Consider the following 27,576-nt stretch of genomic DNA (forward strand, 5'->3'; position numbering starts at 1 on the left):
ATGAATTATAAATAAAAACCATATAATTTGTGCAATAGGCATTTTATTTGCAAATTTTTTGAACATGATTTGATTGTGATTTTGAATATGATAATACAAATGTTGGACTTAATAATACACGAACGATTCTTTACGATTGATTAAATTACAATGACTAGTATAAAATACGAACACTTTAATATAAAACAAGAGGAGCAAAAACTCGACAATAAATTATTATATTTGATTCATTTTGACTAGATACTTTTATGAAAAGTTGTAGAGTTGATTTGAAATGTCGGCTGTGTAAACTTTATTTTCTTATCAAAAAGAATCTGGTCATATTGCATTGTAATGTAAGTCGAAAGTTCCAGGTAGCTTGTTGATTCCCTTTTTCTGAAAAGTGAAAATTAAAATTTATAAACGTATTGAACACTATAGGAATTAATTCATGCATTCGATATTTATCTGATAAATTCAAGGGATTATAAAAAAATACTCAATTGTCGTTGAAAGTGGATAAGTTGACTATACTACATACAGCATACCACTCACTACACTCAAGCGGCATCAAAATTATTTAATTATCGCAAATGTTAGTGAACAGGGACTTGTCTGCAGCTTGAACTTGATTCCATCTATATGCTTCCGGCAAGAAAACATACAATAGACAGCCTCATCTGTCCCAGAGGAGTGGTCACACTACCGAATCACGTGGTCGACTCTCGTTGGAAAACGAGCAACCTGAAGCATCGTTGACGTGTATGCATGACGCGGTACTAACTGCGGCAAAATTCAATATTCAAAAGCTCTAGATGAAACAATTGCCACAAATCGTGTCGGAATGCTGGACCAATAAATCGAACTATTGAAACACCAAGCGTGTGACGACAGCTTTTCAACGTTTAATTACATACGATAGGAACGCGGCAGGAAATCTAGCAGAAACGGAAAATGTGAAGAAAAGATGGGCTGATTACTTCCCCCATCGACAACCTTAGGAATGACAAAGCACCGAAGTGGATCGAGGCTTCTAAGAAAACCTTAAAAGTACGACCGGTCCTAGACAGCTTGATGTCACACGGGCTTTAGCACTACTTCTGCCATGCTCATGTTTCAGTAGTGCGTTAGCAAACTGCAAGCATCTGTACGTTTTGACAATTTAGTAAGTGGTTGCAAACCATAATTGATAAAATGCAGCAGAAATGACGGCGCACGGCCCAACATAGCTTGAGTATTCCCCCGTTGCAAATCATGTGAAGACGGTTTCGCACTACGCCGCGCAGTTGGCGTAGGTGTCATCGTACCTTCAGTGAAAACAAAGACTTCAGTTTCTGAAATTTTACTAAAAACAAATACATGAACATTGTTAAAAAATAGAACCATCTATAGCATATATACAAAAGTAGGTATAAAGATGGGTATTCAACATTTTCTCAATGTTCAATTATAGAATGTATTTTTTTTTTCAATTTTAAATGAAGTAATTATTTAACTTAACATTGAATTCTGGTTGAAGCTAACCCTGCGCAAAGAAGAAATGATAAAAATGTCATATCATCAAACATTTGAAGAAGCGATACAACAATCGCACAACAACTCGGCTCAGTCACACCGCACCGCTTTGGTTAGCGTTAGCGTCATTCTTCCAGGAATAAACCAAACATCTTGGTTATATCATTGAGAAACATGGGAAGCGCGCGTTGTAAATTAAACATCGTGAATAATGTATTGCTAATCCGGAATGGTAAACTATCAAATGTTCATTAATGTGCGTCAAATATGCCAACCAATAGGCCAACTTCTCGAAAAAGATCAAAAATGGAAGTGATCAGCACAATATTAGTAAGTATCCCGGCACGTTAAGGGAATCAGATCTACTTCTTGTTTGCACTGATGAAGGGAACAAGTGGTTCCCGAAATATCGGTATTTGCAAGAATAAATACCCACACCAACGAAAAAGAAACAACAAGTTTTATTATTTCAATTAATTAATCGTTGGAAACACCGCATAATTTCACTCTGATACAATTTGATGTTTGACACCATGGTCGCAACACACACTTCTCGAAATGGCATAGCAAAACTATGGTCAAATCGAGGAAGAGGACCTTGCGTTCACTTAACCTTGCAAAATATCAGAATGGGAAGACATTCATTTTCGTGGACAGGGTATACTCAACGGAACCTGAACGTACTTTTAGTATCTTGATATCTACCTAGCAACATTGAAACGTCAGGCTGCCAGATGGGAGCCGAAGCCTCTTTAAGGCTTTTTGCTCGGTAAATTACGACGTCGTGGATCTTTTAATATTTTCAAGCAAACCTACGCAAAAAGACGTCAATATGAAGAAACAATCAAACGACAAACTCGAAGAACAAAGCCTCAAATTCAATCAGGATGACTTCATCTACGCAAGATATCATCGGAATCAGCAATGGCAGCCTGGTTGAATTATTATATTATATAATATCCCTACTGTGTGGAATTGATCGATTGATGAGATTAAACCCTGAGACATTGCCGACATTTGAAATTTGAAGGAAAATGGGAGCCATCGTATAACATTAGATTGAAAAGTTCATCATTTGTAAACAAGTAATTGTTTAAGGGGGTCATCCCGTGTGAGGGCAGTTTTTTTTTCGCTTTTTTTAAAAATTTTTTGTGAAGAACTGGATAAAGATACGAAGTTTTGACCGTATTTATTAATATCTTGAGCGTGTATAGTATTTCTTTCAGCTCGATAGCAAGTTCGTTAGTGAAATACAGAGCAATTTATACACCAATCTCCCGAAAATGTGTTTGTCTGCAGTCACACTAGAGGGCGTTGCGTTCATTTCAAAGAAGAAAAAAAAAACAACGACATTTTCACATGCAGACTTAACTACAGTCCACAGGCTTATTAAAAAATATTAAAAGCTAAATTTTTGGTGCCTTGTTAAATTTTTTTTGTTTATTTTTCGTTTTTTCAAGGCTTCTTTAATGAATAAAAAAACTACTGAATGAACCACAATTATCCTAGTTTGCGGACCGTAGAAATATGTTCTGAATAAATCGTGAAAATTTCAAAGAATTTCCTTTGATAGATTTTGGGCTATGGTGGCAGCCGATTTTTAATATGCAGTTTCGAGAAAAACTCAGTTAAAAAGTAGAATGCGATTTTTAGCCATAAAACCTTAATTGACCATTAATATGCTATACCTAGTCCATAAACCTTAGGTTTCTTGAAGAAACACAAGTAACGGCTTGGCTTCAATTCCTATGATTTTAGCGAAGGCATTCGAAAGTCGCCCGGACTGATGAATACGCGATTTATTATGGCGATAAACTTGGCATGTGACATTTTACCTGTTTAACACTGTAATTTTCAAACGACTCAGAATATCAAAAAATCACTTGGCAATATATCTAGATGCAATTGATGCCAAAAAAATCAATTCCTCGGATCCGACACACGGGATGAGCCCTTGAGCCAACAAAGTCCGCAACTAACTGAGCGACCTCCCAGAAACCTATAAATAAGTGTGTATGGAGAAATTTTTCTGGTTTTTTTTCAACAGCTTAGTAAACGTTTATGAAAGAACTGTTAGCCACATCATTAATATATATTGCGAGGTAGTTGTTTTTTTTTTCAAGAAAAAAAGCTGATCTATAGCTATTTCACCGAAGTGTTTCTTTATTGGGAATGATTTACCATGGACACGATCGTTAGTATGTTGTGTTGTCTAGTCGCTGAAATTGAAAACTCGAAAAACAATAGTATTGTGTGTTATGCTCGGCATGCTTGCATTGAAAAAATTCATGTCCGAACAAATAAACAGACAAATTCTAATTTTCTTTTGTCGAAAAGCAGGAGGACTTGCAGATGTATTGTGGGCATTCTGACAGGCCATAATTCACTAGCTGGGCATATGTTCAGAATAGGAATTACCGAAGATGATACGTGTTCCTCCTGTAATGAGGAAGCGGAATCCACGGAGCATTTCCTATGTGAATGTCCCGCCTATGGACGCATCAGGCATCAGATCTTTGGTGTCGATGTTCTCCAATTGCGACGGGTAGCATCACATCCACTAACGGAAATCCTGCGATACGTTAACGAAACCGGAATAAATCCGGAGGCGAGTATAATGGACCAACACGGCCTGAGTGCTCAGAAGCTATAGCTTCTCCCCCACCATACACACATCCCATTTGTACATAGCCCGTAATGTATATGCATATTCACTATGTCAAACTATCCACTGATATTGATATTTAATATTTTGGATTGCAGTAAATTTACGCTGAGAAGACAATTTTGAGCTACAGTGGCTTTGTTTATAATAGCATGATTATGATCAAACTTGGGGATATCATGCTTCACTTTTTCTTTTTCTTCAGCCTTTTTCCCATTCACAAGTGGGGTCGGCTCGTCGTGATCAGTTTCGCCATTTGGCTCTATCAAATGCTTGATTTGGATGCAATCTCGAGGCTTTTAAATCCCCATCCAGCGTATCAAGCCACCGTTGTTTTGGCCTGCCTTTTGGTCGTTTATCATCGACTTCGATGTTCAGACCAACCTTGGCAAGTGAATTCTCGTCAGCGCAAATCGTGTGACCATACCATCGAACACGCCTCGCAATTTTTTTACAATCAGGGCAACCCCATAATAATCGCGGATATCATCATTTCGGATGTGATCAAAACGTGCCACGCCACTAGTACAACGTAACATCTTCATCTCCGTTCATTGTCTTTTATAGTCGGCCAAAACTTAGAACCATAGAGGGCGACAGGGCGGACGACATTGCGGTAAATTTTAGATTTGAGACGTGCTTTGATTACAAAGAACACCAGTTGTGGAACGCCACTTCATCCAAATTGCGTTAATGCGTGAAGCAATTTCATAACGCAGTTCTCCATTGGCTGATAGCGTTGACCCGAGGTATTTAAATCTTGGTAGATCACTGCCACTGACAGTGATTGTGTGTGGGGATTGGCCGTCAAAAATTCAGTTTTATTCAGATTCAATCTGAGACCGGGTTGCATGAGCCGTTCATTCCATTTTTGGAAAAGTAGCTCAAGACCATTTTTGCTATTAGATGCTAGGAGAACATCATCTGCATAAAGCAGTGCGTAGAGCGCTGGGCGTTGGATGCCCCGTGTGACGGTGTCCATAACAAGAACAAAGAGGAGTAGTGAGTGGGTGCTCCCTTGATGAGCACCAACAGAGACACGAAACGGTTTTGATACACCCGCCATACTTCGAACTTTACTTTTCGGATCGTGGTAGAGCAATTGAACCCAGTGCACGAGTTCTTCTGGCACTAAGTGTTGTCGTAGAGCATACCAGATGAGTTCGTATGGTACACGATCAAACGCTTTCTCTAGATTCAGAAATGCAATGTAAAGAGGGCGATGCTTCTCGTTCAAAAATGTTTATGGTATGGGAAAGTTATCGGATCGGACGGTAATTTTAACATTCTGCTAGACTACCTTTCTTTTCCCATATTGGAACAGTGGTATTTTCTTTCTAGTCAGATCGTGTTCTTCCTTCCAGAATAACCCGAATAAAGAATTCACTGAGCCACAGTGTTGGGTCCCAGCTCTTCGCTTGCCACAGCTCAGATGCGATGTCAGGTCTTGTGGCTTTCTTCGTTTTATTGCCTCCTCGACTTCAGATGCGCGGACAATTAAATCCTTGAGTGTTTAACGTAGGTACCTGTCGTGAAGACTTAATCCTACGGTCTTCTTAAGACATGAATTGATTTTGTGACCACAATCAGAGCCCCAACGTCCAGCGCCCTACACACTGCTTTATGCAGATGATGTTTTCCTAGCATCTGATAGCAAAAATGATCTCGAGCAACTTGTTCAAAAATGGAATGATCGCCTCATGCAACACGGTCTCAGATTGAATTTAAACAAAACTGAATTTTTGACGACCGATCCCCATGAAACAGGCACAATCACTGTCAGCGGCAGTGACCTGCCCAGAACTGAGCGATTTAAATACCTCGGGTCAACGCTATCAGCCAATGGAGAGCTGCGTTATGAAATTGCTTCACGCATTAACGCAACCTGGATGAAGTGGCGTTCCACAACTGGTGTCCTTTGTGATCGACGTATCAACGAACGTCTCAAATCTAAAATTTACCGCAATGTCGTCCGTCCAGTCGCTCTCTATGGTTCGGAGTGTTGGCCAACCATAAAAGACAATGGACGGCGTCTTGCGGTAATGAAGACGAAGATGCTACGTTGGACTAGTGGCGTCACACGTTTAGATCACATCCGAAATGAGGATATCCGCGATCGTTATGGGATTGCACCGATCGTGGAAAAGTTGCGAGAGAGGCGTCTTCGATGGTATGGTCACGCAATTCGTGCAAACGGGAATTCACTTGCCAAGATTGGTCTGAACATCGAAGTCGATGGTAAACGACCAAAAGGCAGACCTAAGCAACGGTGGCTTGATACGCTGGATGGGGATTTGAAAGCCTCGAGATTGCACCCAGATCAGGCATTCGATAGAGCCAAATGGCGAAGCCGATCACGATGAGCCGACCCCGCTTGTGAACGGGACAAAGGCTGAAGAAAAAGAAGAATCAGAGCCCCGTTGAGACAAGCAACAACGGTACCAGTCTATACCAAGCGCAGCATTCATACTGGTGGATGCAAGACATACCTAAATCTCTACTGAACTAAGGGGTACGGCACCCGTGTTGAAACGCGACACCACGCCGAGGCCCGAAGGTCTCTTCTCGCTTGAGCATAACCACAGCCCCCATGAAACTCCCACTAGGGGGCCTACTTCAAATAACCGAGCTGTACTCACATACAACGGGAGTTCACCCGAAGTATAAGAGTCCAAGAGTCCCGGTTCGAATGGTACCAGTATACCCCTGGTAAGGTTTCGTGGCCAATTACCACTTTAGATCAGTCCCCGTGCAGACTCGGGTCTGATCGCCCTGATTAGACCTTTGGAGCTTTCGCCTACTGCATCACCAAAGTGAGTACAGCGGCTCCCGGTGCCACCACTATGGAGGTTCTCCTCGGCCACTTGGTTTTGGTTTGGCCGACAGGGTGCCGCCCCGTCTTCCTCACCGCGACCTCTGAGCACCAGTTGCGCGGACAGGTGGAACTGCTCCAAACGTCGGCAATGATTGTGGAAGTGAAGGATGAGCAAATTCATCAGTCGATATCTGCTCGAAGTATTCTTGCCCATCTATCCGTTGCAGCTCGACGGTTGGTAAGAAATGTACCGTTCTTGCCATTAACGCAACAGAAGTGTTCGATATACTGTGTACGTTCGTTACGGTTTTTAGCAAGTCGATACAGATCTCTCGCCATCCCGAGTGTTCAGTTTATCGTAAAGATTTTTGTAATGGTTCGCTCGGGTGACAGTGACTGCTTTCTTTGCTTCCCGGTTGGCATTCTTATAAATTTGCCAATTGGCCGGTGTGTTATCGTCGAGAAATTTGTGGTAGAGGCATTTCTTTTCACGGACCTTCATTTCAACATCATCATTCCAAAGCCAAGTATCTCGGTTGATGTACCGCTTACCCAGCTTGGTGACCCCGAGGGTTGCAGAGGCCGCTTTGTGGATCGTGTCTTTCATTTGGTTCCACGATTCTTCCACATTCGTAATGGTCGACAATGGTATGAGTGAGATCGTTTCTTCTTTCTTCTCACCGAATCGCCACCATTTAATGCGCCGCGAACCAGTGCTTTCCTCACGCTGTTTTATCGGTGGCTTAATTCGCAGGACGGCAATATCTATGATAGGAAAAAAGACGAGTCAGACCCTGCCTGAGATGGAGCGATGGCGTAGGCCAGGACGCCAGACACCTTTTAGGGATATCGAATTAGTCGACTACAGTGCAAAACCAGGATGTCTGGAGTTTCATATTAAGGCAGGTCTAGACTGGATACCAGTTGTTGCGCCGTTAATGATGATTGTCCAGTCGTTAAACGAAGGATTTGTGAAAATGCAAACTTAAAAAATGGTTACGATTTTAATACAATGTTTACATTTGTGAGGTAAATTTTCATTTTTTCTACCTAAAAAAAGTATAACGGAATTGAAGATCCTTCGATCAACGTCTAGCTATTATCATAATAAGTAGTAAAAATTTGTTGTTAAATAGATTGTTTTAAGTAATCGTGTCTACCGCGAAGCTACTTTCAACAAAATATGATTTTGAGATAACCGCGTTCAAAATTTTCTGTTCTCTCATATTAAAAGTTAACTTATTTGAACTTACATCAAGTCGTCGATTCCTGCATCACAAAATCCCAAACATCGATTTGATTATAGTTTCTTTTGTAGGCTGTTGTGTTGTATATAACAACTAACCTGGGGCAGCGAGGTAACGCGTTACAAAAAGCTATAAGTTCGGACTTGATGTTCCGATCATTATGAAATTTAGTGAGAATATTCTTGACATTATGTACTTAAAGAATATACAATAAAAAAAATTCCGACTTCCTCAGCCCACACAACGATATATAATCCCTTAATAATGCAATTGGTTTACAAGTGTTATTTTTTTTACAAAGAATAGAGTCCAAATGAAGGATTTATTTTTACATGAGTCAAGATCAGAATTAAGAAAGAAATACTTTCTGCAGAGGATTTCAAGTCATTTTCAGTCGTCGGTTTGAAAGAGACGAAAAGAATCAGTTTGTAGTTCGGGGGCGAACCCATGGAATCATATAGGATATTTCAAGATGGCACGGTGAAGTGGGTTTCGATCTAGCGCAGCTATAAAGCGGACATTGAGGTTATCTAGCAGTAGCAATTTACCATATGGAGGAAAATGCGAGAACGCTGCAGAGGATGCAAAATTGATTTTATTTCAATGCCCAAAGTTGACAGTTGAATGGGCTGAATTAGAAGCTACAACTAGGGAGCGCTCAACACCTGAGAACATCATGTTGAATTATTGTTTAGGATAGTGAGGGATCCTAAGTCCACATCCACTTGATGTTGAACCGGACCAAAAGGAGAGCAACTTACTCTCACGTTTTTTGGTCCACGGATCTCCCGTGTGGGGCATGGCACCCAATCGTTTAAAAATAGAGGCAGGTGAGCAGCGTATCATGAGTTGCCTCTGCCCTGGATGAAACCGTTAGCCCCTATTTTTATCATGTTGAAGTTCAAGGCGATATGGAATGAAGTTGAAATACCGATGACCGCCAACCCCAAGTAGCCTAGACAGGATAAGATTAGCCAGAAAACGGAACGAGAGGGGAATATGAACGTGATCAATTCTGATCCAGCCCCGCCATTTAACAATCTCGCGGGGAGAGTGTTAGGAGAAGGAGGCGTTTAAGTGGCAACAGACATATATAACCTTGTGGCATGAGTCGATGGTAGCTTTTGAAGCTAACCGATTTTAGTACAAACACAAAAATGTTATGTACCATAAATAATGTAACCAATTTTTTCTGGCCCGGCTATAGAAAACAGTGCTTTGCCATCTACTATAGCGCAGTAGGGGGGAGGGGAGTGTAGCTTCAAAACGTGTCTAGTCTCAGCCGTTCCCCAGTTGCCTGAAAGTCACATTAGTATGTTCCCATGAACACTGCTTTGAAGTTGTATAACTAAGCTCATTTGTTCGTCCTATGGAGTAGCACTATTTTATCGAATTTTGCATGACACTTGGGAATCTGGCATAGAAACGGTTTCATTTACTTAAGAGACCTCTGAGAATACCTGTTTGTTCGAGTCACAAATTCTTTAATGACATAATTTGTTCACATCAAGCATTGGAACACGGATGGCCGCTTGAGCCTTGATAGAATAAATGAAACGAAAGCATTCATTTCGGTTTAATTGAAAATTTGAACATCGAAAAAATATTAGCCAAACTGGTTCAGTAAATGTTGTCCGATGAACAAAAGCACATGCAAATGCTGCAGTGCTATGAAAAGAGGGAAGGTTTCGTGCAGAAGTGGAGGGACCTCCTGTACGTATAAAATTCTTCAAAAGACTGAAAATAAGAATCGCGCACTACCGAAGGGACATAATCTTGGTCTTTAACGATTTCTTGGTCTACTTGCAGTCTTGACAGGATGCCTTCAAGGCCTAGATGGCTACTTGGAGTTTTTTTTTGCTAATTTTTGACTGATCTATTTTTTTATCAATTTATCGCATTAGCGGCCTGGTCGAACACAGCTGAATGAACAAAGATTGATTCTTTCCTCTAATGTAAAGTATCTGGGTGTAATCTTGGAGTCAAAGCTAAATTGGAGACTGAATATAGAACTGACGGTCAAGAAGGCCTGTAAAGAAGATCGGCGACGGCGTGTTGCAAGGTTATGACTCAGTATTCTTTACCGATGGATTAAAGATGGCCTGTGAAGTCGGTGCGGGGGTTTTCTCGAATACACACAGTGCATAGGAACATGGAGGGGAATGAGCTGGCTGACGGATTGGCTAAGGGAGGCTCTGCTTTTGGCAGCCCTTCGGTGAATACAGTCGGTGTTTCGCTGGCGGCTGTCAGGAGTAGAGTCTATTCGCACTACCTAGCAGCCGCGAGCCTTAGATGGCGAGCTGTGCCAAGTCAAGGAGAATTTGGCCCGCCTCTAACATAGCCCGATCATGAGAGCTCCTGTGTCAGACGCGTGCAAATTCATTCAAGATTACTGCGGTATGCACGGGGTACTGACCCATACGGGACCATGCCGCCAGTCTCGGCATATCCTACAATTCGCATTGCCGAAGCTGTGGAGAATGAAGGGAAACCCTCATGCACTTTCTTTGAGATTGCCCAGCTCTAGCTAGAGTCAGGCTACGGACACTGGGTAAGTCATTCTTCGAGAACTTCAGAGAGATTTCTAGTGGCAGGGTGGGGGAGCTGCTTTCCTTTGTGAATGCTATGGGTTGGTTCTGAGGATCTGAGTCGGCTAGACTCTGCCTCCCTGCTCTCATAACAGCAATCACGGCCTTAGGAGTTTGTTGTATCAAAACGCGTACCACAGCGATAATTGGGCTCCTTGGAGCGGCCACTGATACCTACTCTATACAGTGAAGCTGATTTATATTAACTTCAACTACTGAAAGGTCTTTAAGGAATCGTTCTCACAGACCATTTAAAATAAGATCTGATACTGTTTTGGGTCTTTACGGAGCGACTTCCAATTCCAGATTCGTTTTTATATTTGTATCGAGTACAACGCCTACGCAATGTTTTGACCCAGTGGTAGATATGTATAACGAGTGGTTTAGTCATTGCTCCAGTATCGAACTTATTTCGTTGCTCATTACTTGATTCGTAAAAAAATGCATTTTTAGAGAACTTGTTCTGCATTGACCCCAAGTTGTATTTAGTCGCCCTTGCCTACTGCCGCCTGATATCCATGTTTTCATTTGATAATGTTCGTATTTCTAGAGAAATTTGTGTGTTATTTATGGCAGCTACTGGTCACACATTAGTCACTATACCAGTTGGATCTCAGATGATAAATTTTATCTGGGGATTTGGGAACCAGCAGGGTACAATAAACGACGAGCAGTAAACCGTGGGCGGTTAAATTATACAGGATTTTGGGAGTTTATAATTTTGTATTTAAATACCAGGAAATTTTCTTTTAGAACGTCCGCTTGAAGGATAATCTTTCTTAGTTTGTACATGCTCCAACTGGTCTTTATAATATGACCATGATACCAAATTTACAAGCAAAGATATCAACATTGGTCTGCTCGTATCTGTATCTCGAAATTGCAACACAAAATGACGCAGTTGGGCATGATAGCTTCAACTCAACTTACTTACATACTCTTACTATCTTTCTGTATCAGGCATGCCAATGACTAGGTAGTAATCTACCGGCGTCTTAGATACTACCTGAAGCAAGTCCGCTGTCTCAATGGAGTCAAACGTGTTCATGGTTTTTTGAGTATTTTAAATTTGGTCGATCAGCTGCTGCTCAAAGAGCGCATTTTGGTCGTGCGGCAGCGATCAACAGCACGTGATTTCTGCACTAGGAAAACGGTTCAGTTTGTGGAAGTCCGCGATCGCGCGCTAAGGTGTACTCCGGTGTAGCGCATTCCTTTGCTCAGTACTTTTCACTAACTGAAGCCGCTCTAACAATAGAAGTGCATGTACCTTGGTGGAGTCTTGTAAGTCACCGCGTAATGCTAATATCAAGCCCGTTTCAATTTATCAAATCAGTCTAACGTTGACTGCGAATGCTCGACGTTCTTACTCCAGCACTACCGGGTCCTAATTAAGATTGAAACGATCGATGTTACTCGTACCTTTGGCTTCTCTCACAGGCTTCCGATAAGCTTTTGGAACCTTTTCTCTGATAAAAGGATAGCTAAGTAATCAATCCTTGACAAAGAAACAACCAATTGACCCTCCATTTGGCGCCTAAGTGATACACTCGTAGCTACCTAAGTGCTTAATTTTCCTTTGAGTTTCAAAGTTTAGATTTTCCGCACCCAAAAAAGATAAGTGAATAAAATAATTTTGCAAGCAAGTGCGGCACTAGGGCGGTGCTCTGCGGAGCGCCTGCTTGTCGGTAATGGAAGTGTAGGTGGCTTATTGTCTGCTCATTGATTGATTGTGAATTCTATTATGCTTAGGTTTCGCAGACATGCTATTAAAAAGTATCCAAACTAATCAACGAATGCAGTGAACATTATTTACCTGTGTCATTGACATTTCAGATGGCCTCTCGAATGTTTCAGGAACCGCTAGGTATACGTCACAGGGCGACACAGTGTGCAAATGAACATAACAGAAAACACTATTTCTGTTGTGTGGAGGGCCAGCATTAAGGCACATAATATATATTCTAATCTCAGGATATATGTCTGGAAAATTAAAAAATATCCCACACCACAAGCGCACGGCAACGATAGGACAACTGATGTAAGAACCTGCCATCCTAAAAATAAAACAGTCAATATTTCAATGAGGTTAGACAGCAGTGGGATTTTAGATGCTTACCGCGGTCGCTCAGACTCCCCCTTCTCCCTAGAACTATCCGAATTGTTTCTAACAAGCAAAGCACCACCAGAAGACATGATTCCCGTATTAAAACACTTTGAGTATATTGTAAGTTGATAGCCTTTAGAACACCGATCCCCAGCTCGCAGGCAGCGAACATTCCGAAGTAAAATGAATTTAAATACATGAGGATTTCGTAAGCTAAACTAGCATTCACCATAGTGTTAAGTACGAGTAATTCACCGACCCACTACTGGATATTTACGGGGACTCTAATGAAAGTATCACTATTCGAAAATACTATGAGCGCATCAAGGCGAGCGATGGGAAAAGTACTTTCTGGCAGGGTTGACCATAAAGTTTGACGTCCCGTCATATTAAATTACAAGCTGAATCTTTACCCAACACACAAACCGTAACTGTGTATCGCGAGTGTGGGTGCTGACACTTAAGTTTGACACTTGAAAAGATTGGCCCGGATGGCAGTTGTTTGCTGTTGCGTATTTGACGTTGTTTTGTTTGTGCGGTTCTACTGGATTTAATAATATAATATGCCTGCGGATCAAATCCAGTATTCTGAGAAGTACTTCGATGCTGTCTTTGAGTACAGGTAAGTTTTAGAAACATCAGCTCGCAGGAAGATCTGGAATCCGTTATTCATAGTTCTCTGACATTGAGCCAACGTTTTGTGTCTGCAATTGTTACCTTGACGCATCATATAAACACGTTTGTTGGTGATGGGAACTAATCTAGAATTTTGTTAATATCCAGTGTATTTATGATTTGTGTAGAAAACGAAATCGATTCAACAAGCTTCAAGATATTCTTCCGTTTTTGGGCTATACTTGTCATTTGTTTACTAACCTTAGTAACACTTAACAACGGCATAGGTGCCTGCATGCATATTCCATAAGGGATAATCGTGGATTTTATCGACTTGATTTAGAAAATGATATCAATTAACAATCGACGTGTTCCCTATGGGTAAAATCTGCATGTGGGATAAATGTCTTACTCTTTTTAACATCTAAATCAAATTGCGCGTTGTGGTTTCTTGTTCCGATTGCACCTATTTATATATGGTTTCCATTTAGCCCTTGATAAGATATAGTGTGTCAATTATGCTTAAACTCTCCCCTGCTCTTGTGGCTACCTTGGGAAAGTGATCCACTGCATGGCGTAGCCAGCAATGCAATTGTCACCCCTCCTTAATATGTGACATATCTACTGCCACTTCCCCCGATTACATCGCATACGTGAGACGGGCGTGTGCGGCTACCAATATAATTCCAGGTCAGTTATTATTATTCTGTTAAGGGAAAGTCGCACCGCGTCCTTGAAGAACTATTGTGCTCCTTTTACTGGTTATAGTGTACCTATTGATCATAGTATCTCAAGCAGGCCTGTAACCGTTAGGAACTTTAGTATGTTCCCCCCTTCTAGATGTTTCAGCTTTGCATCTGGTATTAAGTGTTTTCCCAGATGTCTCGACCTACTTTGCACAAGTGCCGGACACTGTCCCAGGACGTGTATAGAGGTTTCGTCCTCCTCCTCACAAAACCTGCAGGCAGTGTCCGAAGATATCCCTAGCTCCCTAGGTGATAGTTCAGCCGACAATGACCAGTGAGAATTCCCACTATGATTCGGAGGTTCTTTTTGGTGAGGTTTAAGCAATCGTTTGTACGCATGGGTTCGTATCCCCCAATAAACACCTTGGACTGCTCCATCCCTGGTAGGCCCAATATAGTTACCTCAACCGTTTCTCTTCGTTTCTTAGATTCATAGCCATGAAATCGTTTCCGATTCCACAGAAGGGTTCTGGCCCGTGTAAAGGCATCCCTGCTCCCTTCTTGGCTAGTTCATCCGCTGCCTTCCAGCCCAGCATGGCCTGCAACCCAAAGCATCCAGACCTTGTTGGACGAACCGAGTCTCTCAAGGCATTCCCATACCAGTTTAGAGTTCACCTGGTTGAACCTAAGTGCCTTGATCGCTGCTTGGCTATCGGTGAAAATAGCTATGCTCTGCCCCCTATAGTTCCTTTGCAGATTAAAGGAGGCACATTTTTCTATGGCGTATATTTCCGCCTGGAATATGCTAGTGCACCTGCCCATTGGCGCAAAGTACATTTTCCTTGGACCAATGACACCGGCACTCACTCCCTCTGTTGTGAGGGATCCGTCAGTGTACCAAGTAATCAGTTGCTGGTTTAAGCCGTATGTCGCAGCCACGCTCTCCCAGTTTGCCTTGTTACTCCAACATGTTTCAAACTTCTTATCGAAGTGAAATCTCGTTGTCATGTTGTCCCTCGGTATCAGTAATTCGGGATACCGCCTAGAAAGGATATCAATCTTCCTTCGATTTAGGCAGCTCCCCGCCTCACTCATACTACCGGCCATCCTGAATATTGATCTCCTTGCCTGCATCTGTATGTGCAGATGGAGAGGGGTTAATCCCAGAAGGACCTCCAGGGATGCCGTTGGGCATGTCCTCATTGCCCCACTGATACACACGCAAGCCAGCATTTGGAGCTTATGTAATTCCCTGGTTTGTGTACTGAGTTGAGTTCTTTCTGCCCAGATTACTGCTCCATCAGTAATCATTGGCCTTACTATTGCAGTATATATCCAAAGTAGTATCTTCGGGCTGCAACCCCATTTTTTTCCTACTATGGATCTGCAAGTCATCAGAGCCCTCGTGGTTTTCCGACATGTGTCTTCCAGAGTAATTTTTAGTTTAGCGTGATTCCCAAATATTTGATCTCTGTTTCTCGTTCCACCTCCATATCATGTTATGGCTTTCAGGTGATCCAGCTTACGCCTCTTAGTGAATGGTACTATGGTGGTTTTGGTTGGATTGATCCGCAGTCCCACCTTCCTGCACAAGGCACTAGTAACCCTTAATCCAGTTTGGATTCTATCACATACGGTATCTTCATATTTGCCCCTACAGATTAGAACAATGTCGTCCGCGTAGCCCTGGACTTGTATTCCAGTATTAATTAAGACGTCCAGGAGTTCATCCACTACCGTACTCCACATCAGCGGCGATAGTACTCCACCCTGTGGACAGCCTTGAGTGATAATAGAATTTGTACCTCTATTTGTCTGCTTTCTAGCATTTTGCCCATCCAGAGTGCCAGGGTGTTTCCCACTCCTTTGCGGCTCAGGGCATCCTATATCTCTGTGTGCGATGTGTTGTCGAATGCTCCTTCGATATCCAAAAACGCGCACAGTGCAATTTCTTTTGTTTCTATGGCGTCCCGTAGTACATCTGTCAGCTGATACAGTTGACCGTCCTGCCCGGTAAGCGTGTTGACAGTGATGTAGGGGATTACGCTTTAGAACGTTAGTTCTAATATAGTTGTCTATGACCTTCTCCACCGTTTTGAGTACGAACGATGTTAGACAGATTGGTCTGAAAAATTTAGGGTGAAAAGGATCCTTTTTACCCGCTTTCGGAATAAAGACCACTTTTGCTCGTCTCCATGCCCTTGGTATGTAACCCAGTGCTATTCTCCCCCTTACCACCCTCAGAAGAGATTCTAAGATAATTCCTAGGCCTCTCTGGATAAGTGCTGCGAAAATGCCGTCTACTCCGGGAGATTTCATTGGTTTAAAAGTTCCCACTGCCCATCTTAGCCTAGCTTCTGAGCATACCTCTTTTGCTAGTTTCCAGCTCTCTTTCCTTCCCCTTCCTCCGATGATACGTCGTAGATAAGTGTTGATGAATACTTGGGTCATTCGAGTGACAGTGGTGGTCACTTTCCATTTGCTACTCTCATATAACAAAGCAGAACAGTCTAAACTTGATTTTACTGTTGGGAAAACTGCATTTCCAGATTTAAGACAATGAAGTGAAAGTGGATATAGCATCCAGTTCCGTGCCACCTTCGGCAAAAACCCCGCTTCCTAGATATACAAATTGATCGACGCGTTCGATGTTCTGTCCATTAATGCAGATAGAAAGAATGTAATAACTCGTCAGACTGAGAACCTTGGATGAGAACAAACAGTATCATCAGCATAGTCGAGGAGTTTTAGGAAAGATGCGACGATCCTCGACGTCACCGATAACAAGCAGAAATAATATTAGGGAAAAAACACAACCATGACGGATTCCTCTTTAGACTTCAAATTAAGATTTTACCTCGGTGCAGCACATTACATTGCGCCATATTTCGTTGTGCTAATATCTTTTAGTTTCTTTGTAATGCCCCTCCGGCGCCAGATACACTCCTTGTTCACATTTTCGTAGAGTAGATGAGGCGAAGATCTAAGCTCCGCTGGAACATTCCAAAATGATCAATGTAATTGGATCCAGAACGGAAACTTGAATTCTCTCTGTCGCTCTTTGGGAAGCCCCTCCGGAACTATGTGTAATCGTTCGTAGAAACAGTCCTCCACTATATCCATAGTTTCCTCAGAACCCCCCCCCCCCCCCCATTTTACTTCGCTTAGGGCCAGAATGTCCACCTACGTTGAAGATCTCGGTCGAGTTGGAGAAAGCGAGCATTCTGGGGACCCTCGATATCGTTGCCGAGGAGCGTGCCTATATTCCAGAAAAGTTTCAAAGTTTGTAGGTTGTCCACAAATTTCGCCTTTTACGATAAGCAAAGAACATGTATTTTTAAGTTCACAGGGTGCCTATCTTGCTTGGAGATAATGTGCCTCAAAAGTTGATTCCAACCACGTTGGAAGAAGCGGGGCAAGGTTGCAGGAAGAAATCGGGGCCCGGGTGAAAATGATACGAACCTTCTCAAAATGGCAGAATCAGCCTAATTTTCCTAGTCTTTATTCCGAGCCCTTCGAAAAATACCGGGCTCGGGGAATCAGCTCCCTCGTCTGTCCCTGGGACAGGTCCAAGGGAGTGGATATGCAAGCTATTGTAATTCAGCTGTGAGTTGAGGACTCTTAGTCCTCCTCACTGTGTGTATATTCGAGAAAGTACGGTTAGAAACTGTATACAATGACAGCTATATTGAAAATTCGTGAACGTTTATACAACACCCTGTAAGTTTTTTGAATATTTTTAAAGTGAAAACCCCAATATGGATAAAAGAAGAGTTGGAAAACGTAAAAGACGACCTGACAGATTTTGCCATACTGGAGAAAATAGTACTGCGACGTTAAATCCAATGACTGAAATTTCGGTTGATCTACAACACAATTCAGCCTGTAGAAAAGAAAGATTAAAGCAGCAAAACTTACAAGGATACAGAAAGCATTTTGTATGTTACAGGCGTCGAAGGTTACGTATAATATCCTTTGAATAAAAAAGCATTTTTTCACTGGTTGACAATACTGATCTGATTTTTAAGGTAAAACAAAACCTTATTAAAATCGATTCAATGTCTGTCTGTCTGTCACACACATTTTTCTCCAAAACGGCTAGACCGATCCGAACGAAATTTGGTGGACAGATGGGAACTATGAAATCTCACGCATACAGTGAGTGGCATAAATTTAGGTGGAGTTTAAAGGGGGGCTCCCCATACATGCAAAGGGGGGATTCAAAAATTTTTATCACCGGATATAGTTGTGTAGGGTATCAAATGAAAGGTCCCGATTTGTACTTTCCGAAACTGATATTAGTTTTGGCGTAAATTGCAAAGTGCATAAGTAATGAGTCAAAATGTACGCACTTGAAGTGAGACAGGACTCATTTTCGGAAACTACCCAACCTAAAAATCCGGAAAAAATCGGAGTGGTGCACCTAGATGAAATCTAGGCCTCAAAATATGTCCCATTCCGATATCTGCTCAAATAAACTTACTAATAGTATATTACTACTTTTTGGAACTTCCGAATTTTGTACCAGCATAGGGGACAATATTTCGTATACATGTGCTAAATTTCATAGAAATCAGGCAATTAACGCCAAAGTTATAGCAGTTCAAACTTAGCAATTTCGCACGAATTTACCGCTTCCAAAGCCATGCAAATCAGATGCTGACGTCATAATTACTCGGAATAATTGACATTCGCGTGGAATATTCAAGTCATATTTATGAAGAATCTATTTATCTGCAGCCCTTTTTAAGGCTTTTTGTAAAACACTTATGTGAAATCTAATCTTCGAGAGATGTCCCATTCCGGTATCTGCTCAAAAAATTTACTAATTGTATATTATCAACTTTTAGAAATAGACTAAAAAACTCTCCTTAAGTTCATCCTAAGTGTACTAAATTTTGCACCGATATAGAGGACAGCCTTGTGCATACACATGCCAGGTTTCATGAAAATCCAACTATTAGTGGGAAAGTTATAGCAGTTCAAACTTATCAATTTCGTGCTAATTAACAGCATTCTAAACCATACAAATAAGATGCTGACGTCAAAATTAACGAGAATAATTGAAATTCGAGTAAAATATTAAAATTCCATTCAAGAAGAATCTAATTCTCCCTAGCCCTTTTTTATATTTGATGTTGGTTAAATTGTTGGCATTTGCTAATAATACTAAACTCAGAGTGTGAAGCGTATGAGGTTGACTATTTCAATATAGGGCTTTCCATCAAATGATTTATTTAAATTACTTTCTAAAAAATAGATGCGAATAGAATTCTTAACTATGTGACACGGAACTGTCAGGCTCATCGCTCCTCACATCTTCTTTTTCTTCAGCCTTCAGTTCACAAGCGAGGTCGGCTCGTCGTGATCGGTTTCGTCATTTTATTTTATCAAATGATTGATCAGGATGTAATCGCGAGACCTTCAAATCCCCATCCAGGGTATCATGTGACCATTGTTTTGGCCGGCTTTTTGGTTGCTTACCATTGACTTCGATGTTCTGACCAATACTGGTTGTTGAATTCTCGTTAGCGTGAATTACGTGACCACACCATCGAAAACGCCCCTCTTGCAGTTTTCCCACGATCGGCGCAAACCCATATCGATCGCGGATATTCTCATTTCAGACGTGATCAAAACGTGTCACGCCACCAGTGCAATGCAACATTTTCGTCCCCATTATCGCAAGACGCCGTTCATTGTCCTTTATAGTCGGCCAACACTCAGAACTATGGAGAGTGGCAGAAGGACGACATTGCAGTAAATTTTAGATTTGGAACGTGCGCTGATACGTCGATCACAAAGAACACCAGTTGGGGAATGCCACTTCATCCAGGTTGCATTAATGCGTGAAACAATTTCATTACGCAGTTCTCCATTAGCTGATAGCGTTGACTCGAGATTTTTAAATCGCTGAGTTCTGACAATGGCAGTAACCTGCCCTTCGAGATACTTAAATCGCTCAATTCTGGCAATGGCAGTAACATGCCCAGAACTGAACGATTTCAATCTCTCGGGTCAATGCTATAAGCCAATGGAGAACTACGTTATGCTCCTCACATTGGGAAGCACAAAACCTTTTATACCTGAAGTGTCAAGCTTCCGGTTTCCCGACTTGTTTGATATGTTTTTGTATAAATGTTTGACCATATCATAAGCTAAGATTCTTCAGATCGTTTATCAGTTTTTCGACTTTCACTCGATTTCCTAACATCAACAACTGAATTTTTCGAAGAACGTCTGCCATTTTTTTTTTCCAATCAAAAATTTTTATTTTAGTTTATACGATAAAGAGTTTAATATAAGATAATACTCCACTTTTTTTAACAAAAATCTATCAATCATGTCAACCACCATTGTTTGACAATTTGTTCAATAAATTTTTTGAACCTGGGAATGAAACTTAAAAATCCTAAATTTGTTTTCTTTTTGTATTCTTATAACAATCAATTCGCATACGAAATTTCATAAATATCTTTTTTTTATATATAAAAAAAAAAATCAGAGAAATAAACAGATTTTAGGTAGAAAGATTCCTTAAATGAAGTTTTTATTTAAGGGAGGGTGGCACTGTGGATATTACTCCTACTCCTAATGCGAAACTGCTGTTTTACTCTAGCAGGAGTCCACAAGGCGACTCCTCTTGATTGATACATATTACTGACTGGGGAATTTTGGTCTAAACAAATAGCTACTCAATAGTGCTATGCTAAATAGTGTAAATAACTGTTGTGATGATTCTCAAAAAAGATAATAAAAGATTGGCCGTTGGTTCCTGGTAATTTGCCTCACTTCTTCCACTGTTTATGCGTAGCCTTAGGAGGAGACAGTTCGGCCATCCTGGGATATTGGTTTTTTTGAATGGAATTACCCGCAATGACGCATTCGGCGACTTTTCCTATTTGTTATTGGCTTAGGCCAGAATATACAGAGATACCTCATTATGATGTTGGTTTTGAGATAGTTGCATTTCCATACATTGTTAAAACAACGAAGGAGGCTGTAGTGCTGTAGCACGCATAAGTAGGCTTCCGAGATATCCAAACTATTACAACTTCTTTGATTTTCTGTCCTTCAATGCACACAGAAAGAGCGCGAATACCCGTCAGACTTTGCTTGTCTCCTTTTCCAAGTCCCTGCGCCATATAACAGTAAGCCTGCTTCTAATGTAATTCTACGAATAGAAGAAATCAATATTTTAGAAAAAAATGGTACAATATGGAGGCCATTAGGCTGCGAGAGTAGTGAAGAACCACCTTCGAATTTTTCCAACATATTTTAAAAGCTAATTTTTACAAATGTAAGTAATTGAAGAACGTGAAAAACAAAAGTCGATTTTTTTTTGCTTTTGTAACGTAGCCTAGTACCTTAAATGATTCAGCTTGTTCTTAATTTTTTTTGGTCCGTTTTGGGCTTAGCACCAAGTACTCACAAAAGTCGACTAGCGGTGTGACAAAACTTACTATGTAAATATATATATAGAGCTGCATGCGACCAGGCGCGTGTCATGGGTTGCGGATAATGACATGACCCACCGGGTCAGCTACGAATATCGCAAGTTAATCTTGTAAATAAGTAGCCGCGGACAAGCAGAACGTTTCCCTTTGTGTTCGTCCTCCCTTATCGATTCTTCCCGTTCAGGGGGAGTAAACCTCCTTAACAAATCCGTAATCCGGGGTGAAGGGATCGACGCGCCTATCGGATGAATTGCAGTGACGTTACGCTGTATTTCAGCGGCTCCCCTCCAAATACCTTCCCTACCTTTGGAGGTAACCATGGGGCATTGCAACATTGGGGCTCTGTTGCAGGGCTGACTGGTTCCCCATTACTCGTGGGAATAAAATTGGGGACTTTGGTTTAAATTCTTTAAATAGGACCCCAGGGTCACGAAGACAGTCCCAACACGGTTAAGGGTCGTTCAACAATTTCAGAGCGGCTCTTCGCCCTTGGATGTTTTGGCGGTTATGCCGTCAACCACCAGGGACGGGAGACCTAGGCGTCGTATGGTTTGGACGAACCAACTCAACGAATTTATCGTCCGCGCCTATTACCGTGTCACGGATTTGGAACGGAATCCATCAGGGTACAGACATTGACTACATGACGCGTTCATAACCCGATTTCCGGAGCTAAGTCATGTTCCGGAACAGAACGTCGTCAACCAGTACCGAGTGATCGTGAATAACAACCGAGTTGCCTTACCAACTAGGCAACAAATCTTCCAAGAGGTTTCACTTGAGCTCGGGCTGGAGTCATCAAATGACCGGACTAGTCAAAGGAGTAACACAAGTACTCCACCTGTAAGGCACTCCATGAATCCAGTAGTCAGGAAAAGCTTAGTAACTGGGGATGTCGACCCAATTTATAATGAGGCTTTGACCGCATTCCAGGTCGCATTCACAGAGTATGCTGAGATTCTCCCAGACGCTAGGCCAGGGATCCCAAAACTGAAGTTTACTTCGGCAACTACTAACATCATTGCTGCCGTTGACAGAATTTTGGCTGATCGTTTGGCTAGCGAGATTACTGCTACAGAGGTTCACAGCCTGATCTACGTTGCAGCTGTCACGGTTATTCGTCTCCATAACCAACATCTTAGAGCGAATAACAGAGGTATGCGCAGAAGGACATTACCGTTCTGGGTGTTTCGACTCAACAAAAGAGTCGAAAAGTTGAGAAAGGAGATTGGTCGTGTGACGCAAGCACTCCTTGGAAATCCATCACCAAGAGTGCACAGATGCGTTGCGAACATCATTGGAAACTACCATCTGTCCAATGATATGCCAATCGAAGAAATCCTCGAGGTGCTGAAGCAGAAACTTGCGGTATGCTCCAATCGCATCCATAGGTATCAGAAAAGCTTTCAGCGAAGGACAGACAACACCTTGTTCTTCCAGAACCAACGAGGATTCTACAAAAATCTCATCAACTCAGGTAGGGAAAGTAACCTCAATCTGGATCAGGCAGAAGACTTCTGGAGAAGTGTTTGGAGCGAATCCAGTCGTTGCAATCTAGAAGCAGCGTGGCTCCCACACCGAAATGACCATGCCTGACGTAACTGAAGTCGACGTTAAAGCAGTCCTTGACAAGGCAGGTAACTGGAAGGCACCAGGAGTTGACAAGATTCACAACTTCTGGCTGAAGCGGTTCAAGAGCACTCACAGGATATTGGCAAATCAATTTAATCAGATGATTGCCGATCCTGATTTAGTTCCACCATTTTTCACCAAGGGGATAACTTTCCTCATCCCCAAGGAACAGGGTGCCTCTTGCCCTTCAAAATGTCGACCAACTACTTGTTTTCCTACCATCTACAAGGTCTTCACTTCAGTTCTGTGCGCGAACATCTCAAAACATCTTGATGTTCATAAATTGATAGCTGAGGAGCAAAAAGGATGCGCAAAAGGCTCCCGAGGCTGCAAAGAACAGCTTATAATCGATACGGTAGCTGTAAAGCAGGCTGTCCACCAAAAACGAAACATCTCGACAGCCTACATCGATTATAAATCAGCCTTTGACTCCATATCACATTCGTGGTTACTACAAGTGTTACGCTTGTATAAAATTAACCCGAATGTCGTTCTTCTACTGAGAACAGTAATGAAGAATTGGAGCACGAAGCTATCGGTATCTTCGCAAACATCAGGAGAGATACCAATCAGGCGTGGCATTTTCCAAGGCGACTCTCTAAGCCCACTGTGGTTTTGTTTGGCTTTGAATCCGCTATCCCATCTTTTGCATGAAAGCAAATACGGGTTCCAAGTCAAGCATGGCATATTGTCGAAATGTACATTAAGCCATTTGATGTACATTGACGACATCAAATTGTATGCCAAAGACGAGAACCAACTTCGCTCGTTGCTGGACATCACCATCCAGTTCAGTAGGGATATCGGCATGCAGTTGGGTTTGGAGAAATGTCGCATAAAAACAATTGTTCGGGGAAAACACACCGACAACGAAGGATACAGCCAAAATAACATCCGAATTGAGGGCATGGATTCGGACGACGTCTACAAATACCTCGGCATATTGCAAGCAACAACACCTGCTGTGGCAATTATGAAATATAAGTTGCTGGGGGAATTTGAGCGGCGTCTGGATCTTGTCCTTAAAACTGAGCTGTACGGGAAAAATAAAATCATGGCAATCAACACCTTTGCCATTCCCGTCCTTCTATACACTTTCGGTGTGATACAGTGGAGGAATACTGATTTAGAATCTGTCAATAGACGGGTAAGGGTAGTTCTTGCAAACAAAAACATGCACAATAGAGCTGCCGAAAAATTGAGGATCATTATCCCACGTCATCAGGGAGGAAGGGGGGTACTTGATTTAAAAACGATGCATTACAATCAAGTGCATTCTCTTCGTGAGTTTTTCTATGAGAAACATACAACGTACATTCTTCACGACTCCTCAATCACCAACTCCAGTTGTAGGTTATGTAACTGTGAAGAGGAGACCATCCAGCACATAACATCTGCGTGCAGGATGTTGAGCGGTACCGAGTACACCAATCGTCATAACTCCGTCTGCAAGATTCTCCATCAAAACCTTGCGTTGAAGTATAACTTAGTGGCAACCTACCATCCTTACTATAAGTATACTCCGCAGAGAATCTTGGAAAATGATCGGGTCAAACTACTGTGGGACCACACTATTGCCACCGACCACAGTGTTAATCATAACAGACCCGATCTAGTTCTGCTTCTGAAGGAAGAACGGGCGTGTTTTATAATCGATATAGCCGTACCGTTGGACCGGAACACTGTTGAAAAACAGCACGAAAAAATCCGGAACTACGGCCCCTTGGCAGATGATATGAAGCACACTTGGAGACTACAAAAGATCCAAGTAGTCCCAGTAATAATTTCAGCGACGGGATTAGTCCCGCAGAACTTACATAAAGCGCTGAAAACGCTCGATCTTAGGGCTGGACTATACATGGAGATGCAAAAAGCAGTTATCCTTGCAACCTGTGCTATAGTCCGAAGAGTCCTGTCCGGTAACAATCTGACCTAATGGGTTTCAGTCTTGATCCGCACTCTCTTCAATATAAGATCCATGTCTCTGTAGTGTAGGACCTCCGCGTCATTGGCTGAAGTGTTTGCGACAATCGGGATGTAGCAATACATTTTCGCATGGTCGCACACACTTTGCGTTAAAACGCATCATCGCTGTGATGCGGGCCTTTGGATGTTGCCTTCAGCCCATCCTTAGGTTGGTCGCCCCTTGGTCCGGTTGGGCGGGAAGAGGGTCCGTGGGCTTTTTGATATATATATATATATTGCACAATGTATAAATGAGGTCTCTTTATTTTTTATGGGTAAAATTAACACTGACTCAACTTTCAATTCTAATCGAAAAAACTACCTTGGAGAATTCAAAATTAATAAGTTTTTTTGTTGCCTTTATCTTTGGGCCGCAATATATTGAGTATTATACTAACCAAACTTGGTCCACTAGCTTTTATATTAAAGATTAGTAATCTTAAGATCTGGTCTCAGGATAAAAATTTTGTGGGCTGCCAGGCATCTAGAAAACACAACGCCTCGTATGTTGAATGAAGGTGGTTAAGCCAACATTGATAAATCAATTATTTAGACGGCGAAAATGATGGTGCCGTGTTTTAGGAAAATATGAAGATTTCGTTTTTGGTTGGTTGGTTATTTAGCTCGATTTACAGCCGAAATTGGTGATTAGGATCAAAACATACATCAAAAGCTGTAAACAGTGGCTGTTAAATTTAAATTTCTTGAAAAGCAATTAAGAGTTATCAACTTCATTTGGTACTCATGCCAATTTTTAATTCTTGCTTGAACTTCATTTCAGGCATGTTATTCTACCAGCAGATTTGGCTCGTCATGTTCCGAAATCACATCTAATGACGGAAACCGAATGGAGAAACTTAGGTGTTCAACAGAGTCCTGGATGGGTTCATTATATGATGCACGCACCAGAACCACATGTATTATTATTTAGACGACCTAGAACTGACCTACCAGTCAATCAAGAACCAAATTATCGTGCTGTGACCGCTTAAAATTTATTGTTTATATTGAAAACGTGTAGACTAAGAAATAGAAAATATATATTGACTTATATTAGAAACGTACTTGTGAACTTTCTCTGTATACTTTGAAGACATGAATATATGACCATAGATTAGTAAAACCATCGAAGAAATATCAATCTGATGAGTTGTTTTTGGTCGAAACATTTACCGCTTTTAGCACTGCCATTTTGGTAAGCAGCAAAAATAATCTTGTCGTATCTCCAGCAGTCGAATTGTAGCAGAATTTGAAGAAAGCTAGTCATTCATCGCTTCTTGATTGTTGCTCTTTTTCTGGGTATAATTTGTTCATAGATTCTATGTATGTTTTTGAATTAGCTGTGGTTAATCGTAATCGGTGTAATTTTTTTTCAATGAATATGGTCATGTGGAGTATCAATTGAAAGGGAAGGAATGGCAGATCTCGTTCTCAGAACCTACCCAAACAAAGAATCTTTACAATGGTGCATCTATATGTAATCTAGGCCTCAAAATACACCCCATTTGAATATCTCCACAAATAAAGTCAATAGTGGTATATTATCAAATTTTACCCGTTTCCCGTATGGAGTAAAGGCGGGTGGTTGACACAGCGGCGTTCGCTTCATAAAGTTTCAAATTAAAAACGTTAAATATGAAGGTAAGACGTACAAATGAAGACAAAATCATTAAGGTATTTATTATTGTCGGTAGGCACTAAATAAGGAAACAAGACCTTAACTCGCAACATTCGCAAGGAAACTGACGATACGCAGGGCAGTGGCGACAAGCATTGGTAGATTTCAATGGAGGTTGGAATCTCGGTTGATGTGGTAAGCTAATTCTGACAAAAATTTACGATTTGCCTGTAAAAGGATTCTTAGCCAACTGCTGGAGCTTGTAAAGGATATAAGAATCGATGAATACCGAAATGCAGTAGAAATACGCCACAGCATTCAACACAATAACAAACTAGAAATATTCTCAGAAACTGTTTGGGCAACATTGTGAAATGCTAGTCTTAGACGCGATTGGCGTTCGCAGAAAAGTATAAATATAGGCGAAGACTATATGGTCAGGCTGGTCCAAAATAAAGTGTTTTGGATCGGACGGAAGCGAATGGATAGAGGAATTAGGGAGGGAAAATAAACAGTTTTGCATGAAGCTCAATTATGGTATGGATTCAAGAAAACTATACACAGGAGGTGAAACTAGTCAAACACGCAGTACAAAAGTGCAATCATACGGTTTGAGGCCGAGTCAGAACGCGCAGTGCGTTCGGCGTATCTGCTAATGTATTGCCATGTTTCTGCAGCACTTCTGTGTTT

General features: G+C 41.6%; 2 protein-coding genes across 2 annotated transcripts; one reads left to right on the forward strand and one right to left on the reverse strand.

Moving 5' to 3' along the window:
• Positions 1–26: 26 nt before the first annotated feature.
• On the reverse strand, positions 27–13,279 carry LOC119660620 (transmembrane protein 216-like). The gene is made up of 3 exons (XM_038069322.1): positions 12,926–13,279; positions 12,623–12,863; positions 27–375 (listed from the first exon to the last, which is right to left on the reverse strand). The coding sequence occupies exons 1-2, from the start codon at positions 13,143–13,145 to the stop codon at positions 12,670–12,672; spliced, it is 414 nt and encodes a 137-aa protein (XP_037925250.1). The 5' UTR covers positions 13,146–13,279; the 3' UTR covers positions 27–375; positions 12,623–12,669.
• Positions 13,280–13,374: 95 nt separating this feature from the next.
• On the forward strand, positions 13,375–26,340 carry LOC119660621 (cyclin-dependent kinases regulatory subunit). Its single transcript, XM_038069323.1, has 2 exons — positions 13,375–13,535; positions 26,050–26,340. The coding sequence occupies exons 1-2, from the start codon at positions 13,477–13,479 to the stop codon at positions 26,258–26,260; spliced, it is 270 nt and encodes an 89-aa protein (XP_037925251.1). The 5' UTR covers positions 13,375–13,476; the 3' UTR covers positions 26,261–26,340.
• Positions 26,341–27,576: the final 1,236 nt, after the last annotated feature.

This window comes from Hermetia illucens, chromosome 6, assembly GCF_905115235.1.
Source record: "Hermetia illucens chromosome 6, iHerIll2.2.curated.20191125, whole genome shotgun sequence".
Taxonomy (NCBI): domain Eukaryota; kingdom Metazoa; phylum Arthropoda; class Insecta; order Diptera; family Stratiomyidae; genus Hermetia; species Hermetia illucens.